The sequence below is a fragment of the Amblyraja radiata genome, chromosome 1 (genome assembly GCF_010909765.2).
Source record: "Amblyraja radiata isolate CabotCenter1 chromosome 1, sAmbRad1.1.pri, whole genome shotgun sequence".
Taxonomy (NCBI): Eukaryota; Metazoa; Chordata; class Chondrichthyes; order Rajiformes; family Rajidae; genus Amblyraja; species Amblyraja radiata.
The window spans coordinates 149421242-149440957 of NC_045956.1; the positions used below are offsets into that span (position 1 = coordinate 149421242).

General features: G+C 39.2%; 1 protein-coding gene across 1 annotated transcript in view; it reads right to left on the bottom strand.

Annotated features, from left to right (window-relative positions):
* rai14 (retinoic acid induced 14) overlaps positions 1-19716 on the bottom strand; it is a 173556-nt gene that overhangs the window by 22434 nt on the left and 131406 nt on the right. Inside the window, exons 8-11 of the mRNA XM_033038357.1 lie at positions 16744-16814; positions 11156-11262; positions 7460-7647; positions 1907-1935 (exon numbers count right to left, since the gene is read on the bottom strand). Coding sequence (XP_032894248.1) covers positions 1907-1935; positions 7460-7647; positions 11156-11262; positions 16744-16814 — 395 coding nt within the window. The remainder of the gene's footprint in view (positions 1-1906; positions 1936-7459; positions 7648-11155; positions 11263-16743; positions 16815-19716) is intronic.

Here is a 19716-nt window from a genome sequence, read left to right on the forward strand (position 1 = left end):
AAGTGCCAAACGGCCACACCTTCAGTATCTTAATTACATTAGTTACATAAGGGAGGTGCCGATATAGTCTGGCTGGCTGAACTTTACTTTGTTGGGTCCAGATGCCAGCTCACAGACATTGTATTAGGGGTTCCCAACTGTTATCGTCCCATTTACCCCTGGCAACTTTAATAGCATATAACAATGTTATTTCACTTATTTATGAACAACTAATGATGAACAGATTCCAGTATACCAGAACCAAACACAGTCAATGAGAAGAAATATGTACAAATCCAGAATCAATAAATTTACCCCCTGGGTAGGTGAACCTCAGGTTGGGAACCCTTGCCTTGTATCTCCATCACTGACCATAACCCCAAAGTTGAATACCTGGCAATAATCTCCCAGACTGTTTCTAATCGAACCCGGGTTTCTGGCGCCGCAGGGCAGCAACTATACTGCTGCGTCACCGTGCTGCAGTATAATAATGTGGATAAATGTGAATGCAGTATAATGTGGATAAACATGAGGTTATCCACTTTGGTGGCAAGAACAGGAAGGCAGATTATTATCTGAATGGTGTCAGATTAGGAAAAGGGGAGGTTCAACGAGACTTGGGTGTCCTTGTACATCAGTCACTGAAAGCAAGCATGCAGGTACAGCAGGCAGTGAAGAAAGCGAATGGTATGTTAGCATTCATAGCAAAAGGATTTGAGTAAAGGAGCAGGGAGGTTCTACTGCAGTTGTACAGAGTCTTGGTGAGACCACACCTGGAGTATTGCGTACAGTTTTGGTCTCCTAATCTGAGGAAAGACATTCTTGCCATACAGGGAGTGCAGAGAAGGTTCACCAGACTGATTCCTGGGATGTCAGGACTTTCATATGAAGAAAGACTGGATAGACTCGGCTTGTACTCGCTAGAACTTAGAAGATTGAGGGGGAATCTTATAGAAACATACAAAATTCTTAAGGGGTTGGACAGGCTAGATGCAAGAAGATTGTTTCCGATGTTGGGGAAGTCCAGAACAAGGGGTCACAGTTTAAGGATAAGGGGGAAGTGTTTTAGGACCGAGATGAGAAAAACATTTTTCACACAGAGAGTGGTGAATCTGTGGAATTCTCTGCCACAGAAGATAGTTGAGGCCAGTTCATTGGCTCTATTTAAGAGGGAGTTAGATGTGGCCCTTGTGGCTAAAGGGATCAGGGGGTATGGAGAGAAGGCAGGTACAGGATACTGAGTTGGATGATCAGCCATGATCATATTGAATGGCGGTGCAGGCTCGAAGGGCCGAATGGCCTACTCCTGCACCTATTTTCTATGTTTCTATGTGTCATTTTTAAATAGTGTATTTCAGATGGATGCACATAGCTGGTATAGAAAATGTTCAATTATCTTACTGACATGAAGGATGTGGTAGGATTTGAAGGAAGCAGGTTGGATGAGCGTGAATTGCTAGAAACCAACAAGAGCACTTTGTTCTAAAATCTAAACTCTTAAGAAATCCACAAAAAAATCCATTCTGAACTAGGAATAGAAGTGGCTGTTCCATCTTTTACAAAGTCTGTTAGGTCTTTAACCATCTTAGTAAATTTTGCAAAGCTTAACTCATTGCTGGAATTAGTCCGACATAATTATTCTATAACCTTGATCATCACACGCTAGCTTGACCGATGGGCACCAAATGTTGAATAAAAACATGAAAACCAGAAAGATGATTTTTATAAGCTGCTATTGACTCAAGTACTAAACAAATGTTAATTAAAAACAGAACTGTGATTAACATAAATGAATGAAAGATAATTGTCAAAGCAAATAACTGATCCATTGATGGGAATACCGTGATTGTGCTAAAACTATATAGTAAGCACTAATAATATCATATTTAAGCAAGTTGTCAAATTAGGTTAGAAGTTTAAGCTTCACCTGTTTGGGTATTTGTGCAGATTTCATATCTGGTTAAAGAAACAAGAAAAAGGTAAATTAATGCATTATGACAAAATCCAATACAAACAAGGCAATTTAGTAATTTGTGTCAAGTCTTTGACTCAACGTCATCTGAAGAATATAATTGCACTAGTCTTAATTCCCTACCTCAGTTTTAAATGATGCCACTAATTTTTAATTATCCCTGTATGACTCATTGTTACTATGAACGTGTCATACTAGTCTTTTGTGTTGCTATGGAAATAAGTTTGGCTATATTCATTTCACCATAATCTGTTTTGACTACAAAGATGACCAGATCTTACATCTAAATGTACATAGACTATATGCATGTTATCAATTCCTACATTACTTCACTCTTATGTTGATTATGGGAGGTTTGATGTGGACCATATTGTCAATCTAGTGTTCTGGAATTATTATTTTATGCACAAGATTTTTAAAATAGGATTATCAGTGCAAATGAAGTTCTTACTTCACAAATGTGTTCACTCACTGCATCTATACTAGAACTCTATCGGTATCTTAAATTGAAACACAGAATAGTAAAGCACAGAAACTGGCCCTATGGCCCATAATGTCTATGCCGAACATGATGCCAAGATAAACTAATCTCATTCTGCCTGCACATAATTCATATCCCTCCATTCCCTGTGCTTCCACGTGCCCAGACATTCATCATCTTTAACATAGTCTTGATAACATCCCGGTGAATCATTTCTTAGCTGAAAGGAACATTGAGAACTTTCCATTTCTTAGCACAAGTGACCAGACGGGAATTGATTAGATTGACAAATGGCATAATGATTTCATTCTAAATCATGAAATGAGAACAGTCACTGATTGCCCTGACTTCCGGTTATGTCAGAGGTAACCTCAATTTTCAGTGCAATTTAAAAAAATTGCTCCACCACCATTTCCCAATTACGGAGGTCGAAGCCCAATCCTTTTCTCAGAGGCAGATGAATCTCTGAAATCCTCTGCACCAGAGGGTGGTGACCAGATTATTAATCATTATTAAAGTGGAGATTTTTGAGAGATGAAGGAATTAAGGGTTTTGGAGAACTGGCACAGAATGCGGACATGGTGACGCAGCGGTAGAGTTGCTGCCTTATAGCGAATGCAGCGCCGGAAACCCGGGTTTTGTCCCGACTATGGGTGCTGTCTGTACGGAGTTTGTACGTTCTCCCCGTGACCTGCATGGGTTTTCTCCGAGATCTTCGGTTTCCTCCCACACTCCAAAGACGTCCAGGTTTGTAGGTTAATTGGCTTGATAAATGCAAAAAATATGTCCCCAGTGAGTGTAGGAGAGTGTTAGTGTGCGAGGATCGCAGGTCGGCGTGGACCCGGTGGGCCAACGGGCCTGTTTCTGCGCTGTATCTCTAAACTAAACTAAAGAGGGAGTGGGACTCGACAGGCCAGGTACAATCAGCTTGAACGAAAGTGCGGGCTTGTGGGGCCCTGTGGCCAACTCTTACTTTATACATTTTCTCATATCACAAGGACATCAACACTGACCCTGGTGCAGCACAGGTCAGACGGACCGTGGTAAATACATATAATTTTAAGCTTCTTGCATGCCAAATTCTCAAGTTGCTTTCATTCTTTTTTTCTGATGACTTGAAATCTTTCCTAGAATACAACAAAATGGGGTTTCTGGTTTGGGGCCCTAGAATAATATCACAAGCCGTAATGTGGATATACAAGTCACGTTAGAATCATACAGCTATATAGCACAGAAACCGTCCCTATGGCCTAAAAGCCATATTCACCAAGTTGTCCAACTGGGCTACGCTCATATACCTGCACCTGGCTCTATCGCACCAAACCTTTGCTATCCACATCCAAGTGCCCTTTAAATGTTGTAAATGTACCCACCTCTACCACTTCTTTGGCTGTTTATTCCATATATGCACTATCTTCAGGTGCTTTTAAAATATTTCCCCTCATCTTAAACCTATGCCTTCCAGCCGATCTAGACTTTCCTTTAACGCTAATCCTCCAGACCCAGTAACATCCTCGTAAATATTATTTTGCCTCCAGGGAAGAACATGTCTTTATCTGTGCAACCATATAAACCTAATTTAATTGTGAAATATGAAACAATGTCACATTCAATAAAATTGATCCAAATCTGTAGGATAAAAGAGGCAAAGTATGGTAGCAGGCATTGCTTATTTAGAAGTGAGAAATACGATTGATTAAAAAACATAACAGATCTTGAAGAAACAAAAATAACAATCAAAAGCCAATGATGATCTAAATGAACAGCTCAAAAGAAAGGATGTTCCTATTCAGCAACAGAAGCTGAAAGGAGTGTGATTGTATGATCAAGTATAACAGAGTGGTTCTCCAGCTTTTTGCAGTTTTTCACAATGGAAGCAGATCGATCGTTAAAAATCTTGAGCACCAAGCTACATATCAAACTAAATATTGGGAGTACAGGAACAGCCATTCCATAATATACCACAATGAAATCTAAGTATGCAAATTGGATAATGATTTCATTCTAAATTATAAAATGTGTTTACAGCATCAACTAGGAAACTAGCTGGTAATTTGTATTGAATTCCTAAGTAATAATTTTCTTTTCCATCAACTAACTACATCAGTAAACACAATCAGCTCGATTACATCCGATTCTTTAATATCTTCCCCCACCCTGCCCTTATATTGGCACTCATTCAAACACTGAGCTGTCTTCTCAGTTTCCTGATGAGCTTTAGTATTCAATCTATTCAGAAACTTAGGATGACATAGCTGACTTATTCAATCCTTCCAGCTGACCCCTTTTCTGCCTCCAATACAAAAGAGTGAAAAAGGGAAATTGAAACAAATGAGGTAAGTGCTTTTTTTCTGGAGGTCAACCATACCAATCAGAGACAAACTTCAAGAAATGTTCAAGGCCGTTTCCTTGCCCTAACCATTCTAGCTGCCTCAATGATCGTCCATGGATTATAGGACCACAGCAAGGGACACCTAATGTTTAATGAGATTACCATTACTAATTCACCAACATCAACTCCCTGGTGAAGTCATAGAACTATAGAGTGATACAGCGTGGAAACAGGCCCTTCGGACCTACTTGCCCACACTGGCTAACATGGCCCAGCTACACTAGTCCCACCTGCCTGGTCCAGGTCCATGGCATTCAAGTCAGGCTATCATGACATGTTTAAGAAATCCACTTATGACCTTTGCAAAGCCATCCAAGAGAAAATTCTGAACCAAGTTAGAGTCTCAGCATGACTGCAGGAGCACCAGTCGAATTTGAAAAGGCTTGTCAGAATAGGCCACAGAGTGAAGTTAATCAGTATCATTGGCAACAACAATGAGCTTAATGCTCGCTTTGAACAGATGGTCAATGCAATTATATCCCCCGCCCAACTACCTTGGGTCCACCTGTCCCCACGGCCAACGTCATATATATCAGGTCGGCCTTCCTGAAAGTGAACCCATGGAAAGCACCTGGCCCAGATGGAGCCATGGCTATGGGAGCTGTCCCAGCCATGTCCTCAGGAGCTACATGTACCAGCTGCTGGTAGTCACAGACATGCTTTAATATCTTCCTACTCCCTACAAGCTCCCCACCTGCATTAAGACTACCATCATCCCGATGCCAAAGAAAAGCAAGGTAGCATGCCTCAACGACTAACATCTGGTGGCTCTGACATCCACCATTATAAGATGCTTTGAGAGGCTGGTCCTGGCACACATCATCTCCAGCCTCCCAGACTGACTTGATCCACTGCAATTCACCTACGACCACCTCGTGTCCATGACAGATACCATCGCACTGCCCTGCACTCATCCCTGGAACATTTGGATATCAAGTAAATCTATGTCAGACTGCTAATCATTGAGTATAGCTCAGTCTTCAATACCATAATTCCAACAAACTAATATTGTCAGGTATATCAAGATACAGTTTTTAAAAAAAACTTTTATTTGTGTGCTATTCAGGCAAATCACACCATGCATGACTATATCAGGGAGCGTAAAAGAGAAAATAAACAGAGCGCAGAATAAACTGAGCCTTTGAGTCAGTCTGGGATTCCAAGGGTGGACATTATGTGAACAATATGTGCCAATGTAATTGTCTACCCAAAGTACAGCCAAGAAGTAAAGGAATGTTGGGTACAAATTTAAATGAGCACAAGCTGTTTCTAGTATTTGTTTTTCAATACGTTTACTTTTATTTTCTAATTCCTGCTTCTGTCCAGATAATCCACAATGAAACACTTGTGAGCTTGCTCAGGATTTCCTTTTGTGATGGGGAATGGGTACAAGGCTACACCTGATCCCAGAAAAAAAATGAGCATAGCCAAGAAGCTCACATTTTTAATGTCAATCACTTTGAGAAGCGGAGGAAATTGCATGCAAGTCAGGTCATAACATCCCCAACTTGCAGATGCCCCTGGCGCAAGAAAAATATATTATAGGGCCAGGTTGCCAAACCTGTCAGTTCACTCCACATTGTGGCCATCTTCACAAGGTGAACGGTAGTTGGTCATTCAGTTGGACAATCTGGTCCACTGTATGCGTCTTCATTAAAAACTACAGTGGTTATAAAAGGATGCTGACCATTATGGCAAGACCAACCTAGTTAGCAAGGGCCATAACCTGAGAACATATTTTAAAAACCTGTACAAGTTGCTTTTCCACACTCACCGGGACAAAATATATTTTCCATTGCTATTTTTCATAGTTACTTAGAATCGCAAAAAAAGGATTTGTGAACTCACTCTTATCCTATATCCACCAGATGGCAGCAAAACACAAAATTGCTACATTTTCTACAAATATAATTTCATAATTAAACCCTTGACAATTTTCAAAATACAATGGTTTCTACTTTAACAATGAGAGATTTTTGGCTGAGAAACGTGAATTATATCACAATAAAGCTTGAATCATATGCAACCAGGTTTAACAAATTAATTAAGGAATCCTTTAGGCAAGGCCTATGTCACCCCAAATTTGGACCTCACCTCTTGCCTCATTGTGGAGAAGTGGAGGTGAGGGCATCGTACCATCAAATCTTTAAGTAAGGGTTCAGGTCAGCACCAAAAACAGAGGAGCGGAATAGGAAAAGGAAAGTCATAATGTTTAGTGAACTGGAGCAAGAATAGGCAGTTGTGCCAATATTTAGTTACTTGTTAACCTGGTGTTTGTGGGATCTCATTACATGCAAATTCAGTCCATGTTGACTTACATTAAAACAACCACTACAATTCACAAGTGCTTCATTGCCTGCAAAATGCTTTGGGACAACCATGAGGTAATCAAGAGGCTAGACATATACAAGTGGGTTTTTTTTCCCCTTCAAAATCCCTAGATTTCTCAACTTAGATACACCATTAACAATATAATTTATTTTAAATGATGTGCAATTATGTTAAAATGCAGGAAGTGGGATATTCTAAATGATGCTTCATATTTCTAGAAAATTGATCTGCAACCAAAAAACTTCAAATTGAATTTGCATAAATTCAAAGGCTTCCCTCGATCATAAGCAGATAGGACACGTACCAGGATCCTCAGAGACCTTTTTAAGTGCAGCCTGCAGGAAATGCAGGATATCGGCATTTCCTGAGAGCCTGTAGTAATGAAGTGCATCATGACCCAATGCATCTACTAACTTCAAGTTGGCGCCCATCTTGACCAAAGTTTCAACAGCGTTTCCACTACCGTGCTCACAGGCCAACATTACAGCAGTCCTGCGGGGGGGAGAGGGTGAGAGGGGGAGGGTGGAGTGAAAGAACAAAACAAAAAAATGATTCACTCAAATCTCTTACGAACATACCCAACAACAAAACTTACAAAATATTTTGTGATTATCAAGGGAATCCCTGTATACTTCAGATTCTTTATTGGGACGAAGAAGAGAAATGGTGTGCGAAATCAAGGTACATCTGGTCATAATTATCAATTGATTTCACACTACTAATCATGCTTGGTACACGCAAACCCATGGCGGAATTGCTCTGTAGTAATTGGCCGACATAAGGAACTGCAGATGCTAGTTCACCAAGGAAGGACACAAAATGCTGGAGTAACTCAGCAGGTCTGGCAACATCCCTGGAGAACGTGGATAGCTGACATTTTAAGTCATGAACCTTCTTCAGTGGTTACAAGGATGGTGGAAAGAAAGCTAGAAGAGTGGAGGGGCACGACAATGCATATCAGGTAATAGGTGACTACAGGCTGGGCGGTGGGATGTGATATGGTTGGGCAGCAGGACTTATTTAATTGGAATGTTAATGAATTAATTCATGAGATGCAGCCAAACCCAATGCTTAAAACTGATATTGATTGATATTGATTAATGTTCACCACTCGTCGAGATGAATGACTGGTTTGCTGGAGCCTCAGTTTGTCATCTACACTGGTGGGTCTGAAATCTATGAAGGCAAAACCAAGTATTGGCTGAGTGACACTAATGAACCCGATAGGTCATAAAAACCATGTCCCCATTATTAATTCTAAGTTTATGTAATCAATTGAATATAAATCACTCAGCTGCACGTACACAATCAATGAACAAAGCTTCTTGACACAATTCAAAAACCTTAAAAAAGCTGCCAAACTCTATAGTTATTGTTGGCTGAGGAAAACTTGCTTTACTATGCAATTTGCAATAATGGCATTTATTACCCTGTCCCCATGGTATCCATCTCCAAGTCATGGTGTTACATGAAACAATCGTTAAAACTCATGGCAGGTTAAATTCCTGGCAGCCCATCCTTGAATTCCAGAAACTGCCCTGTTTATTTTGTTGTGCACATTCTGGAAAGTGTTAAGACGCCTACCAGTGCATAGTTTTGTCAATGATGAATTTCAATGTCGATGATGAAAGAAAGAAACTTGTTTAATCATGATCCAAGTCACCTTTACAAACAACACTCCGAAAGTCTGTAGAAAAGTTACCCAATGTTTGCTGCATTTGTTATCTGGTAAAGAATGAACTGAATTGCAACAATATAATGAAGAAGGAGCTGAATGTGGAAGTCTGTTTATATTTAAAACCAGTATATATCGGTGTTACGCCAGGTTGTTTCATAGGCAATATTCAAAGTTTAACATTAAGTTGTTCATTCCAATGTTTTTGCATCACATCTGATCACCAATGGATCTGCAACTGAACTGGTCAAAGTTCTTGTGTGACTGCTTCTCTCTTCATCATTAAGTGCTACCCACAACGAACAGTGATATTTAAAAAAAAGTCAATCTTCTATAAATAAATGCTCGTTATATGTCATTAGTTTTCTTGGCCATGCTGCAGACAAAATAAAATGAATGTCCTTGGAAAGTTAACATAAAATATAATAGAAACTGATATTTCTGACAGTGCATTACATCTTGTTCTAACCTCAGGAATCAAATATTTCAGATGCCATCTGGAAACACGTGGAGGGAAAAAATGCTTCAGCAGGTCTGGGCAACATTAACTTTATGACAGAAGACAAACTACTGTCAAAACAATTTCAATAAACATATTACATTAAATGGTATTAGATGCTCAATGTTCTGAATATGGATTCACTTTCTCAGTCTTTCCACCCTTTAATATCACCAATAGGAGAAAATATACTTCCACTTTTAGGTCTTGTTTCTGTATAGTTTGTATCCTTTGTATAGATAGTGACCATATTTAGTCACATTTCTGAGTAAAGGTTTGGCTTTTATTTCACAGCAGCCGATTTTAATTCTCTTTGTTTCCTCTCTGCCATAATCTCACTATCAATCAAAAGAAGCATAAAAACCCATTCAAAGCTAGAGGGTGGCTAATGTTGTGTCTCTATTTAAGAAGGTCTGCAAATAAAAACCAGGGAACTATAAACTAGTAAACAAAACCTGTGGTTTGCAAGTTACTGGAGAAAATTCTGAGGGATAAGATATATGTACGCATTTTTATAAATAAAGGCTTATTAGGGATAATTGGCATGGTTTTGTACATGGGAGATATCCCCCTAATTTGATTGAGTTTGCTGAAGAAGTAACCAAGGTAGGGCCACAGATGTAGTCTATATTGACTTCGATAAGTTTCAACATGGCAGGCTGCCCTGGAATATTAGATTGCATGGGATCCAGGAAGAACAATTGTGCAAAATAGTGGGTTAGTTAATACTATCAATGAAACCAGAATAATTTAGTGAAGCAATATAAAGTACTCTGCCATAACTAACTTTTGATTAGATTTCTCTCTTTAAAAAATGCATTTAGAATGTAGAATCTTTCCTGAAGTACCTCAGTTGACTCTACGTTTAAATTTCAGAGCATCAACAATAAATTGCTTTGAACCAGTCATAAGGTTCAAAAATCTATGCCAGCTTTTACGTTCCATGTCTTCCCACCTATCTTTATCCCATCTTACCAACATATGCAGGAGATAGACACAAAGTGCAGAAATAATTCGGGTCTGAAGAAGGGTCCCAACCCGAAACGTCATCCATCCGTTTTGTCCAGAGATCCTGCCTGACACTTACTCCAGCACTTTGTGTCTATCTTTGGTATATACCAGCATCTGCACTTCATTTCTACACATTTTACCAACATATGCACTTCATTTCAACTATAGCATGTGGTAAGAAGCTCCAGACTACAATTATTCCAAGTAATAGCATTTCCTCCAAATTCCTCATGGGGTTTCTTTAGTGGTCCTTAGTTTAAATTGCACATAAAAATAATCTGTTGTTGCAAAGTCATAAACCGATTCTAAAGTCAAGTAGTATAACAATCTCCAACAGTTCGGTGGCTCTACACTTCACATTTAAGGCAAATAAGAAAAATCTGGATTGAAATATTTAGTTAAAGAAGTTGCACACAAGTTATTTAGACACATGGATTCAAATGCCCACAAAAACCAAAGATGAGCACTTCAAGTTCCTCAACATGGGTCTTGAAAAGAAACTGCTTGGATTTGTGCTCTGTTGGCGCATAATGACAATGATACATATTGTTTGTTTGTTGGAAACTGGTGTACAACATTCCATTTTTATTGCAAACACCTTAACCCATTTGTAATCAGATTATATTCAAACCAATTCTGGTGCAGCCAATTTCACATTGTTTTAGAGTACCTGTATTTTTATTCTGCTGCAAAGCTATAATTAACTGATTTTAAGAGGAGGAAGATCAAGATGAAAAATAGAAGAAAAAAATTAAAATTATACAGTCTAGAATACTGTGCAATGACGATTTGGATCTCGTTATCACCATTTTTACCTGCCATTCTTGTCTTGTGTGTCAATATCCGCCCCTTGGTCTATCAGGTAAAGACACACTTCGGCATGGTTGTTCTGTGCAGCCTGGATCAGTGGTGTAAAACCTTCCTAGAAACAAATAAATGTAGAATGGTAGAATAAATTAACTTTGCATATTAATTCTGCACAGGTAAGATGTTGAACTGATGATTTTTCACATGAGATAAAATGACTTGCTATCATGAAATTTACTTGCGAAATTAGTTAGATTTTTTTTAAAAGGGTCCCTTAATTCACAGGTAAAACGTAACCCTAAATGTACCAGTGAACCATAATGATCAGTATATTGCCAGGTATGATCAGCAGTTCAATATTGAGCTAGATAATTGCTAGATAGCTTTTTTAATCAAATGCTGGTTTGATTTTAAGAATAGCTGAAAAGCACCAACGCTGGTGAACAATTCTATTACAGATGGAATAATTCACTCAAAATATCTAATTGGTGAAAAAAAATGTTTTCTTGTGGTGGAATTAAGCGACAGATGGCAGAAACACTGGAAAAAAAACCAAACAGCTGCAGAAGACAATTGTTAAAAGATGAGAATGAAAACTTATCTAATTGTGAAGCTAGCACAGTAAAAATGAACTGTGCAAAATTATAGGCCCTATCAATGACAGGAAGAGAAACTTCATTTTAGGAAACTTCAAAACCTCCAAGTCTGAAACACAGACATTTTTTTAATCAATTCCAAAGTAATGTTACAGAACCAGCAACATCTCAATTTGTATACATGCATGTACCATTTTAGTTTTTCTTGCTTTTCACTCCATCTACTTAATAATTGTTGGCTTTAACATGTCTATGAATAAATGATGAGTCTACTTTCAATGTTGCTTGATCAAATGTCACACCTAATAATTGCAAGTTACCCAAGTTAGATAATCACCGTTCTTTAAAAACATGAATCATTTTTTTCCATATTATTTCATATATTAAAGTTTCAGTTGTTTGCATGAGCACATTATTATTGTACAGATAAAGCAACTGCAGGGCAATTAAACATTAGAAATCAGTGCATTCTCAGACCAAGAATTCATTAAACATTTGAATTGTTCTAATTGTCCTCGTGAGCATTGAAATGCAAGATCGGGTATATTTCTTGAACTTTTTCAACTACATTAAATAGTTAGGAAAAAAAGATGGGCCAAAATAATATTAGGAGTATCTTAATTCTCATGTTCAGTTTGAGAAGTGTATAGTTTCACTTGATTATGAAATCATCAATTTAAAGTGCAAAGAATATAAGTTTAAACATTTGTCCATAAAAATAGAAGTTTTATCAAACAAGAGTGCAAAAGCCGATCCTTGTCCATCGTTCAAATGTTCAATACTCACAAAATTTAGCATGAATACAATGTTGTATTTCCTATTTCTGTTGTAAAAATGTGATTGTAATGTATATTTGAGTGACAACAGACTCAGATTTAGAAGCTGTGCAAACTACGACTTCTCAAAATCGAAAAAACCCTGCACTTTAAAAGTTCTCTCAAAAACGTAAATATACAGCGGGGCCCGTTTATTCATTCTAAAATAATCTCCAAGTTGGATGGCAAAATCAGACTCTACTCAAAGATAGTTTCGCTCCCTCAGAGTGAAACACCGAACCTTTGCTTTGCTTCACCCTACAATATGGGCAATATCATGACCATGAAGGAATGAGGAAAAAAATATTTCCCTGTTCTATGGTACCTTGCATTTATATTTTTTCCAGCAAAAAAATAATTTCAACCCTTTGAGGATTGTGAGTTGGAGAATCAATGGGGTGGGGTGCAATTCTACAAAACTTTAGAATGAAAGTACGTGGATTATAGACAAGAGTATTTGCTTATATTTTGATTAAATACATATTTTGAAATAATATTCCTTTAATAAATGAACTGTAATAATGTCCATGTATGGGTTTTATAGGGTCAAATAGAAGTCTCAACTAATCTGTCTGAAAGGCAGTTTCAAAATGAATACACACAGTATTTATGAGCAGGGAGCGGTGACAGAACGGAACAAAATTCCCCTTCCGGCCACAGAAATAAGACTTTTTTTTTTAAACTGAAGAGAATTCTTCTTTCATTTGATCATTCTGTGGGTTTTGTGGATTTCTTTGGAATCTTTTATACAAATGTAATGTGAACTTCCTTCAAATAGGTCTCAGTTACTTAGTGCAACTATGCTACACAAAAAAAATGCTCAAACCTTCTGCGCTTTATAGAAAAGGAATATTTTAGTCACAGCTTTTGACTAAAATCTAATGTTCTAGTCGGAAATGGAGCAGAAGGTTAGTAAGTGGAGTGTTTGAGAAGGTGGATGTTAAGTCAAGTAAGTCTAATAGCAAATGTAGGCAGGGACCAGATAATGAACACAGCAGGAAGGATGGCCTGAAGATCCTGTATACTTTCCTCTTACACTGGCCTTCCAAAGTGCAACACCTTTCAATGGCCTGGATAAAAAGCCAATCTCTCTGACCAGTTTGTGTGAAGTAATGCTTTTTCAAAAGTTAAACTTGGCTAGGTTGTACAAGTGAATAGCAGGGCCTAAGGGAGTGTTATTGAACAACAAATCCTATGAAAAGAGTGGTGGCGCGACTCACTGTTGCAGCGGCCCCTACAGCCCGTCTGTCTTTTTTATATTTTGTCTAGTTAAATGTAGTTGTTTGTGTTTTTTAATAGTGTTTTTAACTGTGTATATGTGGGGGGCGGGGGGGGCGGTGGAAACTTTTAAAAATCTCTTCCCTGTACAGGAGACCTGACCTTTTTCCTGTCGGGTCTCCGTTGTCGTTGGGGCCTAGCACCGTGGAGCGGCCTCCAGCCTGAACGACCTGGAGGCTCCAGTCACGGAGCCTGCGGTGCTGCGGACTTACCATCGTGGGGCTGGCCGGCATCGGAGCGTGGGGAGCGGTGGTGACTCGCTGCTGCGGCCCGACCACGTAGCTCGGAGGCTCCAGCTGCAGCCGCAGGTCCGGTGGACTGTCGGGACATCGGGAGCTCGCGGGTCCGGGTGGAGAGACCGCTTTCCGGAGCTCCCGCAACGCGACTTCTCTAGCCCGTGTCGCGGGGTTGGAACAACCCGGAGCGGGGCCGTACATCGCCCGGCGCGGCTTCATGACCGTGGGACATTCCAGCGCCCGCCGGGGGCTCCAACTTTGTGACTTTTAGACCGGGAGCGTGGCCGTACATCGCCCGGCGCGGCCTAAAATGGCCGTGGGACTTATCATCGCCCGCCTGGGGCTTCGACATCGGGAGAGAAATGGAGAACAGGGGAGAGAGAAGACTTTGCCTTTGTGAACCCACTGTGATGGATGTTTTTGTAAATTGAATTGTGTGTATGTCTGTAGGAAATTGTCTTTGTTTGTATGGCTGTGGAAACGGAGTTTCGTTTGAGCCTCACTGAGATTCAAATGACATGTAATACATATTGATTGAATACAAGTACCTAGTTCCCTGAAAACAATGTCACAGGGAGGTAGTGGTGGAGGTGTATGGTATGCTTGTCTTCATCAACTGAGCCAAGTTGGGATGTCATGTACAATTTGTTATTTAGGCCATTGTTTGAGTACAGTTCTGGTCTCCATGGTTTTGGAAGGGTGTATTAAGCGAGACAGGGTGCAAAAGTAATTCACAGGAATGTTGTCTGGGCTGGAGGGCTTGAGTTATTAGGAGAGATAGGATAGACTTGTGCCTTAGAATGAAGGAGAATGAGGGGGGATTTTATGGAGCTTTATAAAATCATGAATGGCAAAGATAGGGTAGAAAGTTCCAAGTTATTTCATGACATATGAAAATTTGATTAAGTTTAGTTTATTCGATTACGTTTACTGAGGAAAGAGCAAGAAAGGGGATTATTGCATCTTGACAGAAATCTTTATATTCTCTTTAGCATGTGAAAGTAGCCAAGATTATTTATCCAGGAAAGTAGCCAAGATTATTTATTTGATCTTGAAACAGGCATTTATAGTCCTGTGAGCCTTGAATGAGTCCTGGGGAAGATATCACAGAAGATTCTTAGATACAGAATTTATTTACATTTGGAAAAACATGTATTTGTTATGGATAGTCAATGTGGCTTCAGGTGGGGGAGGATTCAGAGAATTATAGGCCAGTGAGACTCATGTCAATGATGAGGATGTTATTGGAGGGGTTTACAGGATATGATTTATACCCATTTGGAAGAGAATGCTTTAAATAAGAACAGTCAGCATGGCTTTGTTTACAGCAGATTGTATGTTACTAACGACTATGTTCTTTTTGAGGAGAGAACAAAGGTGATAAATGAGGGTAGGATGGTAGATGTTGTCTACATGGATTTTAATAAGGCAGAGGATAAAGACCCCCATGGTAATCTTATGCCGAAGATTAAGCTACACGTGATTAAAAGTGACTGATACATAACCAGCTTACTGATAGAAGATAGAGGGATGTGGTGGAAAGACAATATTCAGGATGGAGGTCTGTGACCAGTGGAGTTCTGCAGGGATCTGCGCTGATATCTATATAGATCTGCTACAGAATTGGGCAGAGAAATGGCAGATAGAGTTTAATCGGAGCAAGTGCGAGACGTTGCAGTTTAGGAGGTCAAATATAAGGGGAAATATACATTCTATGGCAAGACACTTAACATCTGGGATCTTAGGGTCCGATTCAATGACGCCAAAAGAGGCAACACAAGTAAAAGGGTAAAATAGACATACGGTATACTAGACTTCATTGGTCAAGACATTGAGCAAAAGAATCAGAAGTCACAATACAGCTTTATATTATGTGTGCAGTTCGGTTCCAATGTATTTGGAGTATTTTGTGCAGTTCTGGTTGCCCAAATACCAGAAGGATGTGGAGATTTTGGAAAAGATGTAGAAGAGGTTTACCAGAATGATGCCTGGTTTAGGGGTTATAAGTTACTAGAAGAGGTTGGACAGACTTGGATTGTTTTCTCTGGAATGCAAGAGCTTGAGGAGAGACTTGATAAAGTATATAAAATTACAAGAGGCTTAGGCGTAGATAGTCAGTATCATTTTTTCCTAGGATGGAAATATCCAATATCAGTGGGTATAGCTTAAAAATGGGAAGGGCCAAGTTTAAAAAAAGATGTGCAGGGCAAGTTTTTCATTATGCAGAGGGTGACGAGTGCCTGAAAAGCACTCCCAGAGTTGCTGTTAGAGGCAGAAATTATAGTGGTATCTAAGAGACTTTTAGAAACACGTGGATATGCAGGGAATGGGGGGCATTTAGATTATTTGCAGACAATTTGCAGACAAATAAGAGCTAATCTCAACATCATATTCAGCACAGGCATTGTGGGCTGAAGGGCCTGTACCTGTACCATTTTGTGGAAGACAAAGGTGAAGATCTCAAGCAGAGGAAGTGAGATGAATTGATAACCAACATGCCAAAAACATGTGTCTATTGGGATGAATATTATAGGAAGATTGCAATTATACACATCTTTGTTAATATCACACAGATCAAATTTTACTGTTGCAAGATTAAGTTTTCAAAAATCGCATTGATGAGTTCCAAAAACAGCATTTATACTGCAAATACAAAAAAAAAGATACGTACGGTATCCTTTGTGTTAATAGGGCACTTGTGTTCACACAGCAGTTGAACGATAAAAATAGAACCACCTGTAGCTAAAAACAAAAAATAATGAATTAGTATCATGTTCTACGTAACCATATTTTTAATATACCTATTGATTTTTATAATGAATTTCCTTTTTTTTTAAAAAGCATGTACGAAACACCAAAATTATGAAGTCTTAGCTGAAAAATTGCAACTTGTTTAAAAACTGATTTTAAATCTTGTGCTTATCTCAACAATTTGAAAGTATTATTTCTGTTTTTCAGCACAAAGCGTTATAAAATTAATATTAAAGATGTCGTCACAGTGGATTCATTCAAAGAACACCTTTCTCACCCATTCCTCCCGTAAGCTAGGGTGCAAAACCGATCTTCCAACCCATCTCATTGCAGCTGTGGACTTTTTCCTCTGTATCTGTAATGCTGTATTCTGTACTCCGGCATTTTTCTCTTTGCACTACCAGTTGTACTTGTGTATGGGTTGATCTTACATATGTACAGTATAATTTGTTTAAATAGCACACAAACAAAAGCTTTTCACTGTATTTTGGTGCATGTGACAATAATAAACCAATAGATCGACTGGGCTTATATTCACAGGAATTATAGAAAGATGAGAAGGAATCTTATAGAAACATATACAATTATTAAGGGATTGGACAGACTAGATGCAGTAAAAATGTTCCCGATGTTGGGGGAGTCTAGATCCAGGGGTCCTAGTTTAAGAAGAAGGGGTAGGAATCTGAGGAATTCTCTGGCACAGAAGGCAGTGGAGGCTAATTCACTGGATGTTTTCAAGAGAGTTAAATATAGCTCATAGGGCTAACGGAATAAAGGGATATGGGGAGAAAACAAGAACCGGGTACTGATTTAGGATGATCTGCCATGATCATATTGAATGGCGGTGCTGGCTCGAAGGGCCAAATGGCCTACTCCTGCACCTATTTTCTATGTTTCTATCCCTCCTTCTCACGGAAGGACACAAAATGCTGGAGTAACTCAGCGGGCCAGGCAGCAACTCCAGAAAACATGGATAGGTGACGTTTCAGTTTGGGACCCTTCTTCAGTCCACTCCTTCTCACCTCTACATACTATCCACTTTCCCCTCTACATTCAGTCCTAGTTTTTTTTAAATTTCTGCTTTATGAGGACTGTGCTTCATTTGAGTTCTGCTATAAACTTTAGTAATAAACTAATAACATTCTGAACACTAACATAAGAATCTCTCTCTTGGGGTCTTCTCAGGTTTGCTTCATGCTTGAACATTTTCATCTGTTTCTGGGATGTGAAATTACTTGGAAAGCAGTATTTACTTTCCATTCTTGGATATTAAGATGCTTCAATAAATCAGTTTTATGGTATGGGATGGTAATCGTATCTTGCTAGTCAAACTTCAGAGATCTGTTTATTTTCCTAAAATATGTGTCAGTTGTTTTTATGTGATTGCTATCACCCTTATGGATTTTCACCCCATGGTTCAAAATTCACTAACCTACATCATTTTCAAGACAAGTTAATCAATTCTATGACTATTATTCCAACCATTTTTTACATAATTATTTAGAATTTATTCATATCCCATTTGTATACAGAAAGCAATAACCACTTAGCACGACATATTTCTGAAGCACGTGTTAATTTTGGCTATTAGCAGTGAGTATTGGCGTTGAAAGAAATGTTTGAAGAAAAGAGAATCATAAACTTTTCAGTACAGGATAAATGGGTCACTTTAAATTAAGCAGAAAGCTCAGACAGTTCATTATCAATGACAGCAGGAAGTTCATTATGAAATGCTGTTTAGGATCATAATGTTATTTTATCATGTTTAACGTGAGTACCTGCTCTGAAGGCAGTAAAATATTACTGGGTGGATTAAGTCCCATAAAGTTTTGAAAAAACTTTCATGGTGAAATCCCTCCCTAAAGGGCCTGTCCCACTATGGCAACCTTATTTGCGAGTTTAGGAGAGTTTGCGCACACCACAATCTCGCAGCATGGTCGACACGTGGTCGTAGGTGGTCACTGGTAAGTCTCCTCCATGGTCGAGAGGAGTTCCCGCATAGTGGTTACTACTCGCTGCCTCAGTTTGGTCGAGGAAAAGTTTTCAACAAGCTGAAACGTTTTATGCGAGTAAAAATTGGTCGGCATGGACAAAATCGATACTTTTTTACTCGTCAGTTTATTTGAAGTACGCGTAGTAGGTCGGCATGTTATCGTAGGTAATCGAAGATAGTCGTAGATAGTGTTAGATAGTCATAGATAGTGTTAGATAAGCTGGTCAAAGCTAGTCTTCAACATAATCGAAGGAGGTCGAAGGAGGTCTTCTACATATTCGTAGGAGGTTCTCTACATAGTCGAAGGAGATCGTAGGAGGTGTTCTACTTATTGTTATCTACTCATGTTCTCCATGAATCCTGACAGTGCCGCCTGACCCGTTGAGTCCTTTTTTATAAACCAACATCTGCGGTTCCTTGTTTCTACATTATGCCGCCTCTCCATTCATTCACTTTCACTTATTAAGGGTTTGGACACGCTAGAGGCAGGAAACATGTTCCCGATGTTGGGGGAGTCTAGAACTAGGGGCCACAGTTTAAGAATAAGGGGTAAGCCATTTAGAACGGAGACGAGGAAACACTTTTTCACACAGAGAGTTGTGAGTCTGTGGATTTCTCTGCCTCAGAGGCAGGTGGAGGCAGGTTCTCTGGATACTTTCAAGAGAGAGCTAGATAGGGCTCTTAAAAATAGCGGAGGCAGGGAATATGGGGAGAAGGCAGGAACGGGTACTGATTGGGGATGATCAGCCATGATCACATTGAATGGCGGTGCTGGCTCGAAGGGCCAGGTACTCCTGCACCTATTGTCTATTGCAAAACGGGAGGATTTTCCCATTAATTTCCTTCATTATTCTAGATTAAATGACTATTGACATTATATTAATATCTGAACTATCTTCT